The 22,919-nt window shown below is 35.1% G+C and overlaps 3 protein-coding genes and 1 long non-coding RNA gene across 6 annotated transcripts; 2 read left to right on the top strand and 2 right to left on the bottom strand.

Moving 5' to 3' along the window:
* Nucleotides 1-621: 621 nt before the first annotated feature.
* Nucleotides 622-4,952, bottom strand: LOC147553438 (putative inactive leucine-rich repeat receptor-like protein kinase At3g03770). The gene is made up of 8 exons (XM_086665401.1): nucleotides 4,704-4,952; nucleotides 2,669-4,071; nucleotides 2,406-2,539; nucleotides 2,017-2,260; nucleotides 1,484-1,692; nucleotides 1,363-1,388; nucleotides 1,058-1,169; nucleotides 622-966 (listed from the first exon to the last, which is right to left on the bottom strand). Exons 2-8 carry the CDS (start codon nucleotides 4,035-4,037, stop codon nucleotides 736-738), a joined length of 2,325 nt encoding a protein of 774 aa, XP_086521527.1. The 5' UTR covers nucleotides 4,038-4,071; nucleotides 4,704-4,952; the 3' UTR covers nucleotides 622-735.
* A 5,254-nt stretch (nucleotides 4,953-10,206) lies between these two features.
* LOC147553437 (uncharacterized) lies at nucleotides 10,207-13,809 on the bottom strand. Of its 3 annotated transcripts, XR_015236751.1 has the most exons (5): nucleotides 13,717-13,809; nucleotides 12,835-13,186; nucleotides 12,597-12,701; nucleotides 12,427-12,532; nucleotides 10,207-10,496 (listed from the first exon to the last, which is right to left on the bottom strand). It is a non-coding gene; the product is annotated as an uncharacterized LOC147553437 (long non-coding RNA). The 3 variants fall into 3 exon arrangements; XR_015236750.1 differs by lacking the exon at nucleotides 10,207-10,496 and having other exon boundaries at nucleotides 12,306-12,532; XR_015236752.1 differs by lacking the exons at nucleotides 10,207-10,496; nucleotides 12,597-12,701 and having other exon boundaries at nucleotides 12,306-12,532; nucleotides 12,935-13,186.
* LOC147553436 (uncharacterized) lies at nucleotides 10,615-15,839 on the top strand. The gene is made up of 4 exons (XM_086665400.1): nucleotides 10,615-11,429; nucleotides 12,863-13,138; nucleotides 13,792-13,929; nucleotides 14,117-15,839. The coding sequence occupies exons 1-4, from the start codon at nucleotides 11,106-11,108 to the stop codon at nucleotides 15,662-15,664; spliced, it is 2,286 nt and encodes a 761-aa protein (XP_086521526.1). The 5' UTR covers nucleotides 10,615-11,105; the 3' UTR covers nucleotides 15,665-15,839.
* A 1,772-nt stretch (nucleotides 15,840-17,611) lies between these two features.
* Nucleotides 17,612-22,501, top strand: LOC147553435 (uncharacterized). The gene is made up of 3 exons (XM_086668709.1): nucleotides 17,612-18,226; nucleotides 18,270-18,676; nucleotides 21,504-22,501. Exons 1-3 carry the CDS (start codon nucleotides 17,724-17,726, stop codon nucleotides 22,499-22,501), a joined length of 1,908 nt encoding a protein of 635 aa, XP_086524835.1. The 5' UTR covers nucleotides 17,612-17,723.
* Nucleotides 22,502-22,919: the final 418 nt, after the last annotated feature.

Here is a 22,919-nt window from a genome sequence, read left to right as displayed (position 1 = left end):
AATACTGACAATGTTCTGACTGATTGTTTATTTTTAAAACTAGTCAATTCTCACCATCAAAAGAGAAGTTATAAATTAGGTGACTCTCACTAAAAAAAAAATGACTTCATATTTCCTTCATAGAAAAGGATAAAAAAAAATTTATGATTTATCATGCATCATTAGTATTTAAGACACTTACTAGAAAACCTGTTTTTATACACATGTTCCACTATAATAACAATATTGGCAACAATACTGACAATGTTCTGACTCGATTATTTATTTTTGAAAGTAGTCAATTTTTACCATCAAAGCAGATGTTATAAATGAATCAAAAGTAAATACCATAACTAGTGGAGGTTTTACGTCTCTATAGGGGATTGTAACATCCATATTGTTTCATGAGATTATTTATATAGTTATATACACCAATGATGCATATACTATTTTTTGTTGAAATAATGATGCATATACTTGAGGTTTTCCTTTGAAGTCCTAATATGTAGGTGGGTTTACATCAAAGCCATTAATCATTGCACCTAATAATTTAAATTCTAGACCTCATGAATTTGTTGAGATGTGTACTTTGTAGCCACAAGAGAAGCAAGTTTAAATATCTACTTTACAGAACTCAAACAATTATAGACAAACCTCAATTAATATAGGAAGGTTTCATTTGTTTGTTCACAAAACAGAGAAATTTTTTCTAAATATGAACATAGGAAAACTGCCTTTAAGGTGAAAGCTAAGGGTTTATGTTACTGGTGAAACATCTGGTCTTTGATCACCATCAGCTGTTGCTTGAACTTGAGCTGCATACTGTAAGTTCCAAAGAACATCTTCGAACGACGGACGAGTAGATAAATCGGGCGATATGCATTTGTTCGTTATAGATATCACAATCGATAAAGATTCTTGAGCGCAAGTGCTTAGTACAATAGGATCCACTATTCGCCTTCGACCGTCCAAGCTGCTGAATGATGCCTACAATTATACTTCAAATTCAGTATCTTATAGAAACTATATTATATATAATAAATCGGGTATACTAAACGATATAGAAGCTTATGTTTACCATTTCATTCAATAGATATGATTCTCCTCTTCCGGCCGTTGTAGAACCAACAAGCATTTCAAGTAGTATAAAACCAAAGCTATATACATCATCCTCTAACTTTGTCATTTGCCTGCACAAAAAGAGATGGCCGTCTAGTGAAACACGATTGAAAATCAGTAGTTCGTTTCTCTTACAGCATTTTCTTAGATCACGTACACAACCAACAAAATAAAAAATTTGTCTCCCGTTCTTTACTTTAGCATGGGTTTTAGTACAATGTTCTTCGATATAAACAAGAAAATTATGCCAAGGATGATACGTACCACGATTTCTTGCCTTCTTTTTTCGCCTAAAAAACAAGTACAATAGTGTTTCAGAATAACCACTTGGAAAGTTAGAACAACTAGTCCAACTAATCTTAACATAGTTTGGGTTTAATCTTACCTCAAGTTTGTCAATCTCCTTAGTGATAATAGATAACCCATAGTCACTCAGCTTAGCAATCTTATGCTCATCTAGCAGAATATTATTTGCTTTAAGTCTATTGTTTAAGAAACCAGGAATTATTCCAGTATGTAGGAAATGCACAGCCTTTGCTACTCCAATTAGAACTGCCAATCTTTCTGACCATTTAAGGATCTTATCCGAATCCTCTGCACAAGTACGAGTAATATTGTGTTTTGAACTATTGAAATGCCAACTATCGAATAAAGAGAGTAGGACATGTAATTTAAGGATCAAATGACTGGTGTGATATCTTAAACTCCTTTCTCGACAAGTTCATAAAATTCTATCACTGTTTGAGGACAAAAAGGATGTTAATTTGGCATACGACCAAGTAACTTTTGAGTCTTGATTATGTTAACTCGTACGCAGAATCTGTGGTCGGCCCTTTGGGTTGTGCCCTTAAAGGTTCTAGGAGCACATCCCATGGCCGACCCTTTGGCTAGTATCTTTTTGTACGTTTGTGTAATTACCTGAAATATATGCATGAAGACTTCCATTTGGGACGTATTCATATATAAGGTAGACTCTGTTGACACTAGAATCATCTTGCTCGCCCCCGTCGATACAATGCCCTAAAAGGCAAACAAGATGTGGATGGCGAAGCTTCGATAGTAAATCTAAACGGAGTTTTAGGTTTCGAATTGAATCTCTTTTGAATAATGCCAAGCACCTAATGGCAACATAGGTTCCATTCTCCAATTTTCCCTTGTAGAGCTGGAAGAGAAAAGGCGAAAACCAATAAAACATTCAGTAGCTTAGTACTTGATATTATTTTGATAAAATGAAGTATTCGTATATATTGGACATATCATCTGAACTCTGAAATTTCAAAGTACAAATTTAGTACTAGTTTAGGTACCTTCCCGATCGATCCCTCACCAATAAATGTTGATTGAGAGAAGTTGTTTGTGGCGTCCTTTAACTCTTCGATAGAAAACAATCGATACATTGGTACGCCTTGTGTGCCTAGCTTAGATGATTGTGAGATAAACCCTAAAATGAAAAGGAAGATAACCGTCTCATTTTGACAAGAGTCATAAAGAACAATCATTGAAAATAGATAAAGAAGAATATGAATGAGGATTTGAAAAACTAATGAGTGAGTGAGATGTCTATACATACTTGCATTAGCAAGAAGCTCGGACGAGAATCCTGTACTAGAGTTAGAGTTCTCTTGGGACGTCTTTGTTAGTAAATGCTGTTCCGATGTTTCTCGATGACAATATCTTCTACACAAAAAGAGCAACCCGAAAACCACAGATGCCAATATAATTACAGCGCCAATAGACAAACCGATTAAAACAACCAAAGCTTTGCCTCTTGATCTAGATTCTTTCTTCTTTTCGGCACAATATGATTCCGGATGTTGATGTTGTATATCAACAGACAAGCAATTTCCACTTACTTTAGTGACTCTCCTATCTGATGTAATTCTCAAACAAGACGGCAATCTTCCGGTTAACTTATTAGTAGAAAGATCCACATACCCAAGTACCGAACCACAATTTAAATGATATGGAAGCGTTCCACTTAGCATATTTGAAGCCAAATTCAAGTAACTTATATTCGGTAGAGAGAATAAAGATGTGGGTATCCTTCCTTCTAGAGAATTATTGGACAAATCCAGATGTTGAAGCTGATTTAGTTTACCATATTCTTGTGGAATTTCACCATTAAACGAGTTCTTACTAAAAAGAACTGTGACTAACTTTTTCGGCAATCCAGGAAGTTCCGAATCAATCTGGTTTTCTCTTAAATCTAGTACATGAAGACTAGTTAAGCTTCCTAAATCGGGCAATTTCCCCGATATGTTATTACGTGACATGGCTAGAGCTGTGAGAGTCTTAATTCGACAAATCGAAGAAGGGAATGGACCCTTTAACTCATTGTTCTTCAAGCTCAAAATCGTTAAGTTAGATAACGAGTCAAACCAGTCAGGGACAGTACCATTAAAGAAATTTCCATCAAGAGTCAAAATTTGAAGCTTTGTCATTGTCGAAATCTTAGGTGGTATTGAACCATATAAAAAATTTGCACTTAAATCAAGAAACTCAAGCGAATATAATCGATGAATTTTATCCGAAAGTTCTCCCCAAATACCCAAAGATACTAAACTAAGAGTTTTCAAGTTGGTTAACCTTGACAATGTAGTGAAAAATGAATCAATAGAGAATTGACTTGATAAAGTTTGCTTAGAAATCGAATACCCATCGAATTTACTAACCTTAGATTGCATTTCCCCCATTATCTTGAGCTCTGTCACTGAATTATCTTGGCATGAAATGCTTAGTTCCAAAGATGACTGTATGTTGCAAAAATCTCCATTAAAATTCTCCCATACTTCCATTGATTTTGGGTATTCTAAATGCTTCCTTAGTTGTTGAAGAGCTTCAGTCTGAGAAGTTTGTAATTGATGGGTATAAGGTAAGGATAACAACCACAACAAGCATAAAACCCTTAATGGGAAACAATACTCCATTGGCGAAAGCATCGAAAACTTCACTTAAAGAAGCTAAAATACCAACCTAAGATCAAAACATTGAAAAGGGTTACCATAAAAAGATCTTATAGTACTAAAACTTAAACAAACTTCATGAAAAAAGCTCAATCTTGGGTTTCTAAAGACTAAACAAAACTAAGATAAGAACAGAACAGAATACAACTTCCATGGATGATAGTTGAAGAGTTTGCAGAAGTTTTGGGGTTTCCATGAACTTGGGGAAAAACCCACAGGAAGATAGATGAAGTAGATAAGACTACTGAGAATGGAAGGATATTTAGGCCTTTAGGTAGTGTGGAAGTTACAAAAAAGAACTCAACAAGAAGTTAAAATCAAAACAGAACTGCCATGAATATGACATTTTGAGTGATTATGCTCTATATATATTAAGTTTCAATGAGTTTAAAGAAAACCCCAAGAAGGAAACAAGAAAAGTACATCTGATTCTCATGATTAGAAGAGTGATTTAGAGAGTTTTGGATCTATAAATAAGATTGATGAAGTTGAAACAAACCCAAAAAATTTGCAGAAAAACGCTAAAGTTAAAAACTTCCAACTTGGGTATTTAAGATACCCTTTTCTTATGGGAGATGTTTGGTTTAAGAGAGAGAGAGAGAGAGAGAGAGAGAGAGAGAGAGAGAGAGAGAGAGAACCAACCTTGGGAAGAGATTTGAGGATTGATGTTTTTTTAATGAGAAAGTTGGGTTTTGAATATTTGATGGTGAGAGTAGTAAAAAGTAATTACTGCTACTGAGGAGGGGTTTTTTGTAATTTGAAGGATATTATTTGGAGAGAGCTTCTGCCATTAATGAGGTTTGGTAGAAGGTTTTTTGCAGAATAGTCTCAACTGTTTTACCAGTGGACACAGCCACACAGGGAATTGAACAGTACTACTGAAAATCACCCAAAAGAAATTTTAAAATGAGCCCCTACATTTAGAAAATATTTATTAATACATTCCTTGACCAATGGTCAGCAAACATTGACTGTTATTGAAATGAAAAAGGTTGTTTTGTCTATTTTCTTCTCATTTTCTTGTTTATAAGCAATTGCTCATAAATTCTAGACTCTCTAATCTTAACCCACGAATAGAATAATTCTTAAATATTTTCTTGGAGCTATACTAAAAGGGATTCCCTAACAAATTGTTGCATATTATGACTAGAGTAAGTGTCACTCGACACTAGCTCGGACAGTTAATCAGTTGTAGTTGTGTTACTCCACGGTTATATATATATATATATATATATATATGTTAATGAAAAACCATATAGGAAATATTGTGCAAATTGTCTTACAATGTATATGGAGTTCCTAAAATTAACTCTCTCTACATGACAAAAGTTCCTTATAAATGTGTATCAATCAATAATTGTGAGAGGTTGCCCTAACATGGACCAATTTTAACAAGAATCTTAACTTTGATTTTTCTAATTGTCCAAGTACTATTGTCTGGTCTATTTACCCATATTAGGAAATGAAACTTACCTCGACCATGATGACCACTTCGTCCTTTTCTTTTAACTACTTTGTCTAAAAGGAATAACCATAACTTGGTGGACTTGTCTAGAAAGACTAGCCATAGCATATCTTTTGTTTCATGTCATTAGAGCCTATATACTCCACATACAGTATATAGTAGAGAGAGAGAGAGATGTTAACTTGAAACCCACGTGCTGACATGCACATTGGGAATGGATTACAATAAAACAGCCTTATCTCTCAATATAAGAATCCAAAGCATGAACCTTTTATTAATCTAAGTCATATAAAGCATATCCACTAATCTTTTGCTAAAGTCACAAATGCTATTACACACAAATGCTAAGTTTGTAATGCTAGTTGGATTTCCTTTTTATGAAATGGGAAGATATGATATTTTTCAACAACTGTTGTATTATGTTAGAATTTTTCATCGGACTTAAACTCGAAATGAATTTTTTGCACATTTAAGACATAAATTTCGACGTACGAGACCATAAATTTTATGTTACCAATTGAATGATGTATTGAGATTTTTAGATGCTTAATATTCTCAATGATTAAAAGGAGTTATTTTTACTCCGACCAAGTCACGATCTCTAAAGTTCAACAAAAAAAAAAAAAGTCACGATCTCTAATTTCTTTCAATCAACTCCTACCAAATTCATATATCGATCAAAGTAAAGGAGAAAAAAACATAGTTTCCTTAAAATCATACTTATTTTTTTTTAAGATCCTTATAATCATACTTAGAATGTGACTTCGAAAATTATGTGGTGTCTAAGAATACACTTATATCAATTGTTTTATGGGCAACTTTGGCTTTTTTTTGTCTGTCATTCCTGTGGACTCGAATGCAAAATGACAAAGAAATTGAGTTGACTTGCAAATGACCACTGGCAAACTACCAAAAGATCTAGGGTCCCAACTCTCAGGTCCTCCGGATAGGATAAAGAAGGCTGTAGCCTGGAAGTGGTAATGGGTGATTAAGTAATTACAAATATTTTAAAAAGGTGTCCTAGAAGTTATAAAATTTAATTGTAAGTCCAGCAGTAACAATGAGGAGTAATTTGCTAATTTAGTTTTAAGAGAGTGATCTATCTTTAATTATGTAAAGTTTAGGAGGATAAGAGACAAAAGAAATTCTCCACACCGACAGGAAACAAAATTGCAATTTGCAAATTATGTCTTTTAGGTTAAATGTCTTTTATTTCAACAAAAAAAAGGTTAAATGTCTTTTATTTTTTAAATTATGATTAACTAATGATGAATCAATCACACCAAAATGATATCATTTTCTTGTACTATAATAAAAGTGAGATATTATTAGTTACTACTTAAAATTAAAACACCAAGATTTGAGATTACTTAAATCGATAAATTTTATCGAAATGACACAAAAACAATCGAACTTACTTCATTGGAGGGATGTATATACACTTTTTATTGTTAGAATTTCGTTTCTTTTCTTACCTACTTAAAAAAGAGTTGTTTTCAATTTTATGGTCACTATTTGCTACATTATGACTGATAGATCACAAACCCTAGGAGATGGTCTTGTGAAATAAATACAAGACCTAGAAGTCAGAAATCAGACTTGGAAGTCAAGAAATTAACTTGGTTTGTGATAAATCCAACCCAAGGTTGTTGGGAGTGTTCCTTGTTTTCTTCACTATTTAGAATGGGAAGTTTTATAAGGCCTCCCTAATTTTGTTAAAAGGCTTCCCCATTAACCATTTTACTTGGTAAATTATCATTGAGGGGGGCCTTTTAACAAAAATGAGGGGCCCTATAAAATCTCCCATTTCCTCAAAGTCGATTTAAAGGCGCTCCCATTTATGCTATAAGCATGGGGTCGCCCATAGAACTTCCCCTCTTCCAATTGCTTTTACCCTTAAAGAATCCATCAAGATAAATAAGGGTATGGCTCTTAAAATTTCGTACCACAAAAAAAAGAAACATGATAAGACGTGTATAAATCATAGATAAGCACATAGCTTCGATGAAATATTTCACACCATTAGACATTTATAAATCAAGAGGATGAATTAAAATCGTAAACCATTTTGGAAACAACATTATTGCTGCCCTAAAGTCTAAAGACCACCATACGAACCTGAAACTATATAATAAACCCTAAAGATCATGAAGAACTACATTCCAAACAAATTACATCTGACGAATACTGAAGAGGAACTACATGACCTAAGAGACTTGAACCCACGACCTATTGGTTTTTTAGAGTTTAGAAATTTAGAGTGGTTGATCACACATGTTGTTGGAGTAAACATGTAAATGTAGTTCAAGTAGCATTTGTGAGCTAACAATACCATATGCCTTAGTCAACAGTTGGTAGCCCAAGTGGTTCCAAGGTGTTGACATAAACTCCAGAAAGCCCTGGAGGTCCCAGGTTGGAATCCCAGAGAAGGTGGAATCTTTGGTTATTTGAATTGGGATTATTAAGGTGTAAATAATGTTGTTGGGCTTTAGGCCATGTCTTGTTGGGCTATAGGCCCGGTTCTGTTAGTGTTTGAGTGGGCGGTTATCAAGCTTATCACATCTATGATGTATCAAGTGCCAAATGTATCGACATACGTAGATCGTAGTCGACTTCAAAAAAAAAAAATACCATATGCCTTAACAAGAATTTAATAGCATGGCATGCCCTCCTAGTTGGGGACCTCTCAAGGATATAGTGTATGTTTTAAGCTTTTGTGTTATGATATATATGGCTCATATTCTATTGCTTTCCCTCTCTCATGTTCAAATGAATTCCCTTCAAATGGGAGTTTCTTCCTTAGGTTTCTCTTTTTTGGCCTGAATTAGGGTTTTGGACCATCTATTGAATGAAATAAATAATGGCTAATGAAATTCAAAGAAAAAGTGATGACTCCACTAATCAATCAAGTTGCTTCTTATTTCATTCTTTAAAAGTGTTTTACAATCTTAAAGGTAGAAAAAGACAATGCAATTTATGATTTCAAATGAAATTGGTTATTCTCTAGAGATATCTACTCAAATTTGGGAACTTAAGATAAAAGCAACACAATAGGTAATGTTACTTGATTCTTGAAGATACAAATTTTTCTTCTCATTGACACGTGCTTCCTTTTATGCCTCTGTTTTATATCTATCTTTGCAAGATAGACGATGAGAACTGCATTATAAGCCTCAACTAATAGCATGATATGTTCATATGAAAAGTGTTATAATAAGGTAAACTATTTACTGAAACATGACAGGCCAAAATTTCAAGTCATGGAGCTCAAACTCAATATTCCAGCGAGTGCGTCAGTGCGCAATAACTTAGTTTTCATATTCCATCTTAGGTTTTCCTCATTGAAACCAAATTTGAATCATGAAAAGTTTGGACTTTACTCACTTCAAATGATTTTTCCATAAAGCAACATTCAAGATGCATAATTAGGGTTACCTTCCTTCTAAGTCTGTACTAAGAGTTGCTCTGGTGTAGTTTAAACTTTAAAGTGAGAAATTTTTTTTAGTTTGAATGAGATTATGTGATAAGGCCATAAGGGTCCATTTGACAATTATTCATACTTTAGTCCCAAGTTAGGTGCTTTATTTGAATTTAGGGCCCCTCATGAGTGACTCTCTATTCAAATGCTACCATTAAGGAGGGGGCCATAGTTCCACTTGGAGGAGGGAAAATGGTATGAAATGAATGACTTTTTTTTTTTTTTTTTTTTTTGTTGAGGTTGAAATGAATGACTTGATCTATGGCACTTTTCTTTTTTCAAAAAAAAAAAAAAAAAAAAAACACATCTCAAGGACAACAAATAAAAAAAATTGGATAAAATTATTACGGCTTTAATATGTTTGTTATAGCTATGTATGACCACTTACCACTTTTACATTCTTTTTTGTTAAGGGTAGTTATTCTGTTTTCGATCTCATTAATGTAATAAATTACATAAAGTTGGTAAGTGTAGCTTCAAACATACGTAATAAGGATTTAGGGGAACACTTGGAATTGCAGGAAGTTTCATAGTTGTAACCTTAAAAGACTTTGAGTTTCACAATTTTTGTTTGACAAATGGTTGTGTTTAATGGTTTCCTAAATATTATTAACTAATACCAACATCTTATAGCACTCCAAGGATGATTAGTTTGAAATTAGTACTCAAACATTATTTTAAATTAAACTCCATTAATGGCTCAAATGGGGCGATATTTCTCACTAACCCTCGTTTTCTTTTGATACAACATAAAGATTGAATGAGTACGTCCATACATCACTATAAATGACTTCTAAACTTTTATAAAATACATATAGAAACCTTCAGAGGCCAGTTTAAGGGTCTTTGAAGCTCGTCTAGACTACATTTACTTTATTTTAGTAATTTTAAAAAGCAAAACCTAACCTTTGTGATAATAATTATATGACCGCTAAACCAAAGTGAACTCTTGTAGTTACTCAGGAATTAATTTTAGAGAATATTCTAAGCCCGAATTTAGGAGCCGGCCACAGGCCAACATCACCATTCGACCTGTAGTCAGATCCCAAATTCGGGCGAAATAGCATTTTTGCCCTCGAGTACTCAAAGTGCATACACCCCAATGGATTAAAGGACCTATTCAACTGTTTTTCCTGGTGGTTTAACTTTTTCCTAAACTATTTTCATACTATACTAACTAGCATACTACAACATAGTAACGGTTGGATATGAAAGAGGACTGATAATGACCATTGATCAATAATATTTGTACTGTTGTCATGTTTGATGAATGAGAGAATAAATACTGACTGAGATTCTTGGGTCAAAGGGTTTGACTGACTCGGTGGTCAATTAGCTTCAAAAACACTCTTCTTCTCTTTTTGTCTGAAAAGAAACCCAAGGAAAGAGTGATGTTTGACCATTGGATTTCAGCTTTTAAGTTTGAGATATTGTTGAGTTATGCTGTGAAGCTTGTACATACTATTTTGATGTTCCCTCCTCCTTTGGTTACCTAGAGGCTCAATCAAACATACTCATTTATACAATTTGTACATTTAAACAAATAAAAAAAAAAAACAAACCATATAATATTTATCCCATTCAAATGAGAATCCCTATCCCATTTTTCTAGGGGAGATGGTATGTTCACAACAAAATTTGATAAAACGTCGCAATTTTTTTCTCCAAGTTTGATCGAATATGTACCGATCTTTTTACGAAGTGTTCATGTTTTAACAGCCAGGATTCAGTCAAATTTTCAAAAACGACTCCCCATTTCGACAAAAATTTTGTCAACTTTTTGGATTAACTAGCATTTCCCATTTCCTACTTCCATATAGAAATTTCCTTTCTCCCCTTATAAGAATCCCAAGTCCTTCCTAGATGAAAACTTACTCATCAACTCAAGCGAAGTCAAACTTTTTTAACCATGGTTAAAATCAAAACCTCAGTAAAAAAGACTCCCTAATAAAGTCAAAGCTCTTCTCACTCCCTCTGCCGCTCACTTCTTTCAAAGTTTCCTCCCAATTTTTAGTTTTAGAGAGAGAGAGAGACAGAATTTGTTTCAGGGGAGAGACAAAACCCAATGCACATTAGCTGCTCTTATTAACTCCACCGGAAAATGATGGGTTTCAGTCATAACACCGGCAGTTTCCTAACCGGAAAACAAGTTTTTCCGGTTGATTATGAATCAGAAGTTTCTCAAAGACTTATTAATGCTTCTCATTGTAGTGATTTAAACTCAGCATTTCAATGCATTTCTGATTCTTCAGTTGATGTTAACTTCATTGGAACTGTTTGTTTGAAAACAAGAAAGACTGATATTATTTTAGTTGATGAATCGGCTAACCAAGTTCGGATCGAGTTTGAAGAGTTCAAATCTGATGTTACCCCATTGTTTCTAGCTGCTCATTCTGGAAATCTTCTTCTTGTTCGTAAACTACTTGTAAGCTTCATTTTAACCTAGTTTATACTAGCTTACATCACTGATTTCATAACCTCCAATTTTCAGTTTTTTTTTTATCAATTCATTCTTTTCTTCAAGTAATTCTGAGCTGCATTTTGGAACCTGAGTCTAAATTTCTTCTCTGTCATTTGAACCCGATATTGTCCCCGTTTTTTAAACCCAAACCCCAAATTTGTGATTAGGGGATTTTATTTTTGGCGAAGGCTCCAAAGCACAGAGTTAGGACACCCCAAACCTTAGTAATTATCTATACTGTGACACTCATGTCCAAGTCTAAGGGTACATGGATATTTGTTCTAGAATAATACCCCTAAGCCACCCAGCTCGACTTGCAAAATCACAAAATCATGAAAAGTTACACGATGACAAGAAAAACCGTGATAGTCTGCCCTACTTGTAAGTCGATTGGCTCACGTAGATGGACAAAATTTAAAAAGAGAAATAGATCTTACTTTGTAAATATGTCCCATCAACCTAAAAGAATTGAGATTATCTCAACCCGCTTAGGTGGATGGACATAATTTAAAGAGAGAAATATATTTTACTTATATCTATAAATACGTCCCATCAACCCAAGCTAGATTATCCCGCCGACTTAGGTGGAAGGGCATGACTTACTAAAAAAAGTGGATCATAATTCTCAGTGTTAATAAGTCACATCAACCTAAGCCTGCTGGGATTCTGCTACCCTCAGGGTCGGGCAGAATAACACTATAAATGAGTTAGGACTATCTCGTCCGGCTTAGGTGGACATACGAGATTTAGAAAGAAAAATGGAGAATAATTCTGACTGTTAATATGTCCCGTCAACCTAAGTCAGTTGGGATTCTGCTAGCCTCGGGTCAGGCAGAATAACACTATAAATGAGTTGGATTGACCTGGTCATATCCTTTGGACTTGTTACTGTTCATTGTTGAACATCATTATTATACCTTGTAAGTACATAAACTGTAAATTTATAGTCTTTGGTACTTACAGAATTGAGTAACTGCTTGGACAGAATATGGTTGGCCATCCCTTCCTTCCATTCATGGATTTATGATTGTCATCTGGAGTTACCACCCTTGATTCAGATTTTGTACCTGTAGATGAAAATAAATTACAAACTGTAATTTTGTTGTATTCAGAGACATTAAATAAACATACATGATACATGCATGATTCATAGTGACCCTTCTCATTAATGGGGTACCATATCCCATTGTCTGCAACATCACTACTGTGCCCTTTTGTCGATGTCTGATTTTGTACCTGTAGATGAAACTTCATGATATTATGTTTGTATTCTTCTTTACTACTATAATTATTGATACAAATTAAAGAACAAAAAGAGATTTTTTTTTTCCTATAGTGGGTTTGGCTTTTAGGGCTTTTTCCTACTTACTTGAACTGTTAAATTATGTTGGTGACAGAAAATTGGAGCAGATGTGAACCAAAAGTTATTTAGAGGTTTCGCGACCACAGCAGCAGTTAGGGAGGGTCACCTTGAGGTACTAGAGATTTTACTTAAGGCAGGTGCATCACAGCTGGCATGTGAAGAGGCTCTATTGGAGGCGAGCTATCATGGACGTGCGAGGTTTATAGATATCCTTATGAGTTCCGACATGATCCGGGCCCATGTTGCAGTTCATGCACTAGTCACAGCCTGTTGTCGAGGATTTGTTGATGTCGCCGACAAGCTCATGAAGGTATAATAGACATTGGGTTCATCTGTATTACTGCAACTTGATAGAAATCTAGCATTAAAAACAAGAATGTTTGAGTCTGACCATTTAATTAGATAGATGACAAATCTTTGTCTAGTAGTTTCCTTCTACTAAAACCTTGCACCAGGAATGGTAGGCCATACTATTATGTTTGATTTTGTTGGTTCATATTTGATATGGATTAACAAGACCCATCATGTGATGGATGGGCCCCTAAATGGTCAATAAAAAACCATAATGTGATTGGTGGGGACTTAAGTGGTTGGTCCCAATTTGATAAACGAGGTCATTAGTGACTCCGAGTCGAAAAAATTCCACTCTTATTGGTCTCTATCCCAACAGTTAAGTTGTTTTGTTTCTTACAACCAATGCTGTTTAGGAAGGTAATCTTGTGTGTGTCAGTAAAAGATTCAACAGTGCTAAATGGTGATTATGAACTAAGGATCTAAGTAGTTACGAGGAAAAATCGGTGTTAGATATTTTACTCAATCCAGTTCTTCATGAACAAGATTCAATGTCAAATATTTCGAAAAGAAAAAAAGATAGATAAGTAATTTTACCTTCTTGATTTTATCTTGATTAGCTTTGTTGGCAATTTTGTCTTCTGTAAATAAGAAGAGTTTTGATTTGTGCAGTGCGGAGTTGATCTGAATACGACTGATCGTGCGCTACTCCAGTCTTCCAAGCCTTCATTGCATACAAATGCTGATTGTACACCTCTTGTAGCTGCCGTTGTCAGCAGGCAGGCCTCTGTCGTTCGCCAGTTATTAGAGGTAAGACAATAATGAAGATCATTGATAAATTGGGATCTTCGGTGGTCAACTAAATTCATCCTTCTACCACTTCAAGTGTCTTTTAAATTTCGACTCAAAGAATGATGTTCGTTTAGCCTGTCCAAGATTAACACCACATACAATCTAATAAGATCCTCTGTTTCTCTTTCTCTCAACTTGAACACAGGCTGGTGTAACAACAGATACCAAGATTAGATTGGGAGCTTGGTCATGGGATATTAACTCTGGCGAAGAATTCAAAGTGGGTGCGGGATTAGCAGAACCTTACCCCATTACCTGGTTAGCCGTCGAATATTACGAAGCTAGTGATTCCATCTTACAGATGCTTCTCAAACATCAATCTGCCAATGACCAGCACCTCGGAAGGACCCTCATCCACCATGCCATCCTTTGTTGTAATATGAGAGCCATTTATGTACTGTTAAATTCCGGAGCTGACATCGAATCCATGGTGAAAACGACCCAGAAAACTTCATTTCGGCCTATTCACATGGCTGCCCGGCTTGGGTTCGATAAAATTGTTAAGTGCTTAGTAGATTCAGGCTGCAATATCAGTTCCAAAACAGAAGCTGGTGAAACAGCTCTAATGATCTCTGCAAGATATAGACATAAAGAATCCCTTCGAGTTCTTGCCTCTGCTGGTGCTGATTTTGGTTTACTGAATTCATCTGGTCAATCTGTAAGCTCAGTTGTTGAATCAAACCAATGGAGCCTGGAATTCCAACAAATTCTGCTCGACATTATTCGTTCTGGAAACATGATTCAATCAAGCAATCTATCTATTTTCTCTCCTTTGATATTTGTTGCTCGTGCTGGTAATGTTGAAGCATTGAAAATACTAATCGAGCAACCAGACACGAATCTTGATTTCCAGGATGATAATGGGCTGACCGCATTGATGGTTGCAGCGATGGAAGGTCATGTGGAAGCTTTCCGCCTGCTAGTTTACTTTGGGGCAGACGTCAAATTGTCCAATATATCTGGTGAAACAGCAATCAGTTTATCAGAACTAAATCAAAATCAAGAATTATTCGAGAAAGTACTACTTGAATATACTCTTGAAAAGGGTAACAATGGAGGAGCGCGAGATTTCTTCGTGCTTCACTCTGCAGCTCGTCGAGGAGATTTAGCCTCAGTTCACCTCTTAATAAGTAGAGGTTACGGCATTAACTCTCTAGATGGTGAAGATTACACGCCACTCATGTTAGCAGCAAGAGAAGGACATGGAAGTATATGTGATCTTCTAATTTCATGTGGTGCTAGATGTGATCTTAAAACTGCAAGAGGAGAAACAGCACTCTCACTATCTAGGAAATGTGGTATCGGAAATGAAGCGGAAGACTCAATATTGAATCACCTCGCTCGTGTTCTTGTATTGAATGGAGGTAATGTAGTAAAACACACCAAAGGAGGAAAAGGTGAACCTCACAAGAAAATAATGAAGATGGTTAATGTTGAAGGTATTTTAAAGTGGGGAAAATCTAGTAGAAGGAATGTAATTTGTAAGGAAGCATGGATTGGACCGAGTTCTGTTTTTCGTAAGAATCGGGAGACAAAAGGGTGTCATGAAGATGAAGGCAACAAAGATGGTGTTTTTAGGGTGTTAACGACGAAAAATAAGGAGTTTCATTTTGTTTGTGATGGTGGTGCTGAAATGGCTGAGTTATGGGTTAGAGGGATTAAACTAGTTACAATGGAAGCCATCTTAGGTTAAAAAATGAAACAAAGGAGTTAGATTAAGACTAAATTGTGTTTAGAAAAGTACTTCATCTCGAAGTACTTAATTTGTTTTTTTGCTTTTCTGTAGTCATCCTTGCTCAAAGAATTAGGAATATATTTTGTATTGTTGGTTTTCAGTCAAAGTGATCTCAAAGCATAGTTGTTTAAAATATGTGATAAGAGCAAAGTTAGGTCAACCAAATCATGTTTACCTCAGTTGAGATTCCTAGGATTTCCCATTTGAAAGAGCATAAATATGCATGATGTACAATCAAATATTTTTATTTCCATCCAAAACTTTGTACACTGAATAATTTCTTTGTTTTTCCACCACCAATAGGAAAGACTTTAAACTACACATAAAGGTTTCTTTTTCGTCTATTGATACGCTTTTTAGCCACTATATTGCAATAAAAAAATCGTTCACACCCCTAATTAGTTTACTCGTAGTTCGAAGTTCAAACAAAAGTTAAAAAAATATTTAATAATCAAGTGAAAATTTGTTAAACAGTGGACTACTTAATGTTAAATCCTAGGTTTTTTCTATGATCCAATGAGACTAGTAGTTGTTAATATTAGCTTTCATATTGTAGTTGGTAGTTATAAAACTAATTAGGGGACGATTAATTAGGGATTTATAAAACAGGTGGACGTTTTAGAGAAATAAGAAAAGTTTCCGGGGAATAAAATTTCATAGGATGAGAAACTTAAATTTTTCTGCCAAACGCACCCTTCTCTCATGTTACCAGGTCGGCTGGCGACTCTAGCCTGAATCTCTCTCATAGCTCCATCCCTCTTTCTGCCTAGGGCTGGAAAAACAGTCCGCAAACCCGTCACGGGTACCCGAGTTCGTTAGAGCCCGCGGGTAACCCAAAATCCGAAGGCGAGTTTAGCCCGACCGACCCGATGAAATCAACGGATCAGGTACGGGTTTTGAAGTGCTACCCGACATCCCTCCCAATCCCGCCCGATATGCACATTATATGTATGTTTGCTTATATGTATTTATTTATGCATGTATAACATAAATATAGACATATCTTTAAAGTATTTGAAGTGTATAATATAGATATATACATATATTGTTCTCCAAGTGCGGAGTGCCTTTGACACAACATTGTTAGGAGAAACTTAATTAAATTTTAGTTTCGATACCATCGAAATAGAAATATTTTGGTCATTTCGACCGAGATATTTTGAAACTTTGGTGAAAACTCGATACTCGAACGCCCGATACTCGAGAAACCCGAAATATTTGACGGACTTGGACGGGTTTTGGACACTAAGATTTTTTAAATAACCCGTCCGATTAAACCCGAAAGCACGAGTGGACCGAGAGTTTCAAAGCCCGGCCGATCATACCCGATGAATGACACGAACCCGACCGGCCCGATCCGGACTGATTCCCACCCTATTTCTGCCTTCATCTCTCTCTCTCTCTCTCTCCGCCTTTCTTTGTCTCTCTGCTAAAATTACAAGACTCAGTTTTATTAACAATCTCTTACTTTATCTCTCTACCCTCGGTGGTGGTTTGGTGGTGCCTCCTCTTTTTCTCTTCCTCCCATCAAGGTAGAACTTCATCTTCTTCCTCATACTTGCCTTTATTAATAACCTCAATAACAACATTTTATCCTTGTTATCATTAGGAATCACATTTTGTTTAGTAAAAGTTCTACTGAATCACTTTTTATCCTTCCTTCTTACTCGTATTTTGTTAATAAAATTTCGTATTTTGTTTCCCCAAAACACCACCGACCATAAAAGTAACAACCTAATCTCTAGAATGTTTTATTTGATTAATCTAAAACCTGTTATTTGAGTTTTCTTAATTAGAAACTACTCTGTTCAACAACAACAAATATTAGAAACTACTTTTTTTTTTGTTTGTTGAAAGAAAATTAGAAACTAGTTCCAATACGAATTTCACTTGAATTCACCTTACTCAAATTTAGAAACTTTAGGTAGTAAAGTCTATATATATATATCTCAAACCAAGCTTATTCTATTTGTTGTCTTCACATCAAAACTCAAAAGAAGAAAAGAAAAAGGTAAGAATGTCTAATCTCTCAGAACTAGATTTCATAATTGATATCCTTTCACGATTACCAGTAAAATCTATCTCTAAATTTAAATGGGTATGTAAGTCGTGGAATAACCTATTTAATGATCCGCTTTTTATTCAAATGCACCTCAATTTAGCAAAAGAATGGAAGGACTTTAATCTAATAACTGATGGTAGAAATCTATACTATCCATTTAAGGTTCACCGAACGATATTTGATTATCTATGTGTTGGTTTTATCGGTACTACTGATGGCTTGATTTGTATACAAGACATGCCTGGAAATAAAATTTGTATTTGGAACCCATCAACAAAGCAATACAAGGAAATACCATCTCCACCTAGAATTATAAATCCTTATAGAAGAGGGGCATATGGATTTGGTTATGATAATCAGAAGAATGATTACAAGTTGGTAAGAATTGTGCCTGTGATACAGAAAGATATAGAGAAGGATTTAGGTTCTTATCGGCCTGATGATGGTAGTGGATTTTTTTAATGTTCAAGTCTATACTTTACGATCGAATTCATGGAGCAGAATCGTTCAACAGATTCCAGATAATGGGTATAATGAAATTGATGTAGCCGGTTTGTTTGCTAATGGATCTCTTTATTGGATGTCTGACAAGAAAAAATTTATACTTGGCTTCAACCTTAGTGAAGAAAGATTCGACCAACTTTCACTACCTTATTGTTATGATAAGGATTCTTTAACAACTTTGAGTGTTTTGAATGGTGATCTTTCTGTATGTCATGATTTGTATAAGATCTACAAAGTTGACGTATGGGTTATGAAAGCTTATGGCGCAAACTTGTCTTGGAGTAAATTGATAACTATTTCCCAATCAAAATTTTCTGAACCAATCCAGTTCAAAAGGCCATTGTTGTGTCATAATAATGGTGAAATCCTATTTGATACTGTTTTTTATACAAAGGACTATAACGGTAATGCTTTAGTTACATATGATCAAAATAAAGAAAGAGTTACAAACGTCGTACAAGTAGATGGTGTAATCGGCTTCGATACATTTGTTTATGTGGAAAGCCTAGTTTCAGTTCATTCGGATACATATGTGGAGGAACCATTAGACCAGTAAGAAAGAAGTTGAAGACAATGAATGAATACAACAACAAGAGGTCCTGCCATAATGATATGAAAGCCAGAAAAAGATGACTACAACGATTGAAAATTTAATATTGGTTTGAATGTAAATGGTACTTGGATCAGGATTATGAGTCTTGCTTCTTGTTTTTAAGCTCTGCTTTATGTTCATCTTAATGATCGTAATTCATTCATTTTAAGTGCAGTTTATATATATGAAATATAGAGAGGTTTTAGTTGTTTCATAATTGTGGTTTTTAAAAACTGTACTTATTGGTTAGTTTTAGTTTTTCTTTTCTGTAATGGTTAATCGAAGTGCAGTGATGATTTACCTGGTGAGGTTCTGATCCAGCTCTGCTCAATCCAAAGTTGATTTTCTCCATTCATATTTAGCCCATGATCAGCTTGGCTGAATCGAGCGAGATCCACTTTCGCTTTACACTTATATTCAGTGATCAGTTCGAAGTAAAGCAAGAAACTGTAGTGACACTATGTGCATAAAAAATTAGAGATAGAATTTAGAAACAATATAAGCTAAGTAACTTATGAGAGTTAAAGGGATAAGTTTCTCTTGATAGAGCATCTAACATGGCAGGATACCAAGCTCCTCTTTAAGACCTAGATGCAACCTCCTCGTGGTCGATAACAATAACAAACATCCTAACAACAGTCTCAATATGAAGTCTACTTTCTGAAGACCCCTGATATTATCAACCCTAACATTATAATTGATGACCATATATATATGATCATAAGTTTCTAACAACAGGGTAAAAGTAGAACTCGATTTAGCTCTCTACTGCTAGCAAGTTGCGAAAAGCTCGGCTTCATACATTCGCATGTTGAGAACAAACCATAGGAATATTAATAACTAACAAAATATTAAGTATACATAAGCGAGAGAAATTCACTTATCTTATATTGCCAAGACTGGTACGAGATCAATGAGTGTGTCTATTCACTTCAAATTCGTCATTTACATCCCTATAATCAAAAGAGAAAGATAACTTATTTGATTGCTTTCTCCAACTAATAGATTTACTAATGAAATTTTATTAAATTTATACTTAAAACTCATTATATTTTTTATTGGGGTTTGTCGTCCGCTGACCCCATGCCCAAAACACATATTATGTGTAAAGAGAATTTGCCTTTATAATTTTTCCGACTCTTATGGTGGGTGATTTGGAGAAATAAAAAAATCATGAAATAACATATCAAAAGATGAAAAACTCAAAATATTCTCCCAAAAACACACCATCCCTTTCATATCACGGGTATAGTCATTGGCCTGCAAACTCGTAGAAGATTCTCATCTCTTCTCTCTCCCTCCCTTCTCTCCCTCTCTTTTCTCTACTCTCTCTCTCCAATTAATAATGAGAGAAAGAATGAAGAAGTGTTGTCTTGAAAATGTGGCAAGGAATTTATTGCGGAGGTTGCCAGATTTTATGGTGGAGGTGGCTCCTAGTTCATGGCGGAAGCGGGAGATTGAAGAAACTGAAACTATAAAGGTCCAAGTGTTTGGGGAAACAAAAGTTTCAAAAAAAAAATTTATTTCCACCCAAATCTTTGTATGTTGGATAATTTCTTTATTTTTCCAAAGAACCCACCTTATTTGTTGACTTGGACAAAACCCTATGAAATGGGCCGCGTAATGTACCAATAGCCTGACCCAAAGTAGGGAACTAGTAACGACTGGATTTATAAAACAATCAAATCTCTAAAACGTGTTTTTTATTAATCTAAAACTCTACTCCTTGTACAGTAGTAATTAGAAAGTACAACTTCCTGTCCGAATTTCACTTGAATACACCTTAGGGCAAAGCCAGCGTGCATGGGCTGGGGCTCCCAATTTGAATTTTGGGAGCCGCAGCCCAGCCCGCTGGCCGTCCAACCCGGGAGCCCGAGTCTGGGCTCTCGGTGGGGCTGGGAGCCCCATGCTCCCGGGCTCCCAAATGGGAGCCCGGGCTGGGGGGCTCCCAGCCCCTAAATATGACCGTTGGGCTGTCCCAACGGTCATATTTGGGGTGGATCCCGTAAAAAGGGGATCCACCCCACTTAATTTCTTATTTATTTATTTTTTAAATTAATTTTTTTTAATCTTTTTATTGTTTTAGATACTTCGTTTTTAAATACTTTTCTCTAAAAAAAAATGTTTTGTTCTTTTTTTTGTTTATCATTTTAAAATTCTTTCGCGACGGAACAAAATCAAATTTAATTTTTTTTTTTTGGAATTAATATTTTATAGTTCAAAATTGAAACACAAATCTTACACACGTTCATCACACACGTACATAAATTAGATTTGGGAGCCCCTGTTGGGAGCTCAACGTTGGAATTGAAAAAAACCCCGGGGCCCCCAAAATTCAAGGGCTCTCAAAATTGGGAGCCGAGCCCCCACGTTGGCTTTGCCCTTACTGAAATTTAGAAACTTTAGGTAGTAAAGTCTATATACACCTCAAACCAAGCTTATTCTATTTGTTTCAAAAGCTATAAGAAGAAGAAGAAGAAAGAAAGAAAAAGTGAGTATGTCTAATCTCTCTGACGTAGTTTTCATCAATATCTTTTCACGATTACCAGTAAAATCTATCTTTAAATTTAAATATGTATGCAACTCATGTAATAAACTATTTAATGATTCGTTTTTCATTCAAATGCACCTCAACTTAGCAAAACAAAGAAACGTCTTTAATGTCATGTTCGATAATAACGAAGAACTATCTTCATCTTCATTATCTTCATTATCATTATCGTCTAATATTGAGGTTAATAAGATCGTTCGCCCAACGAAACTTGGTTATCTAAATTGTGATATTATCGGTACTACTAATGGCTTGATTTGTATAAAACAACTGCTTGGAAATAATATTTGTATTTGGAACCCATCAACAAAGCAAAACAAGGAAATACCTTCTGCACCTAGATTTGTACATCCTTTTCAAAGAGAAACATATGGATATGGGTATGATAATCAGAAGAATGATTACAAGTTGGTAAGAATTGTGCCTGATGACGGTTATGAATCTTTTGATGTTCAAGTCTATACGTTACGATCTAATTCATGGAGAATCATTCAACCTATTCCGAATAATGGTTATAATAAATTTGATGTAAACGCGGTGTTTGCTAATGGGGCTCTTTATTGGAAGCCCGAAGAGGAAACAGGTATACTTCGCTTCAACCTTAGTGAAGAAAGATTCGACCAACTTTCACTACCTTTTTGTTATGATGAGGAATCTAAAACAACTTTGCGTGTGTTGAATGGTGATCTTTCTGTATGTCATAGTTCGTATATGATCGACAATGTTGATGTATGGGTTATGAAGGCTTATGGAGCAAACGTGTCTTGGAGTAAATTGATGACGATTTCCCAACCGGAAGTTTTTAAATCGATCGAGTTCACAAGGCCATTGTTGTGTCATAATAATGGTGAGATCCTATTTGAGGCTGAGTATTCAACAGGGGAGCATACGGGTACTGCTTTAGTTACATATGATCAAAATGAAGAAAGAGTTAGAAACGTCGCACAAGTAGATGGCATATTAAAATGCTTCGAGACAGTGGTTTATGTGGAAAGCCTAGTTTCAGTTCATTCCGATATAGATGTGGAGGAAGGAGAGGAAGCATTAGAACCAGTAAGAAAGAAGTTGAAGACAATGAATACATAGAACAACAAGAGGTCCTGCGGCCCTGCCATAATGAAATGAAAGCCAGAAAAGGATGACTACAACGATTGAAAACTTAATATTGGTTTGAATGTAAATGGTACTTGGATCAAGATTATGAGTCTTGCTTCTCATTTTTAAGCTCTCTGCTTTATGTTCATCTTAATGTTCGTAATTCATTTTAAGTGCAGTTTACATATGAAATACAAAGAGGTTTTAGTTGTTTCCTCATTGCAAGCCTTTATCGTGCTGATTTTTGCGTTCTAATATGAAATGATTTAATGGTTTGTTTTAGTTTCCCTTTATTATGTAATGGTTAATATCAGTAAAGATGATTATCTTTCAAACATGTTCTAGTTTTATAATGGTAAAAATTCTGTAAGGAATGATGATTTACCTCGTGAGGTTTTGATCAAGCTCT

This window comes from Eschscholzia californica, unplaced genomic scaffold (assembly GCF_041429995.1).
Source record: "Eschscholzia californica isolate CP2 unplaced genomic scaffold, dmEscCali1.0.p SCAF_3, whole genome shotgun sequence".
Lineage (NCBI taxonomy): Eukaryota > Viridiplantae > Streptophyta > Magnoliopsida > Ranunculales > Papaveraceae > Eschscholzia > Eschscholzia californica.
Note: the sequence above shows the minus strand (reverse complement) of the source record. Positions and strands in the feature narration are given on the sequence as shown.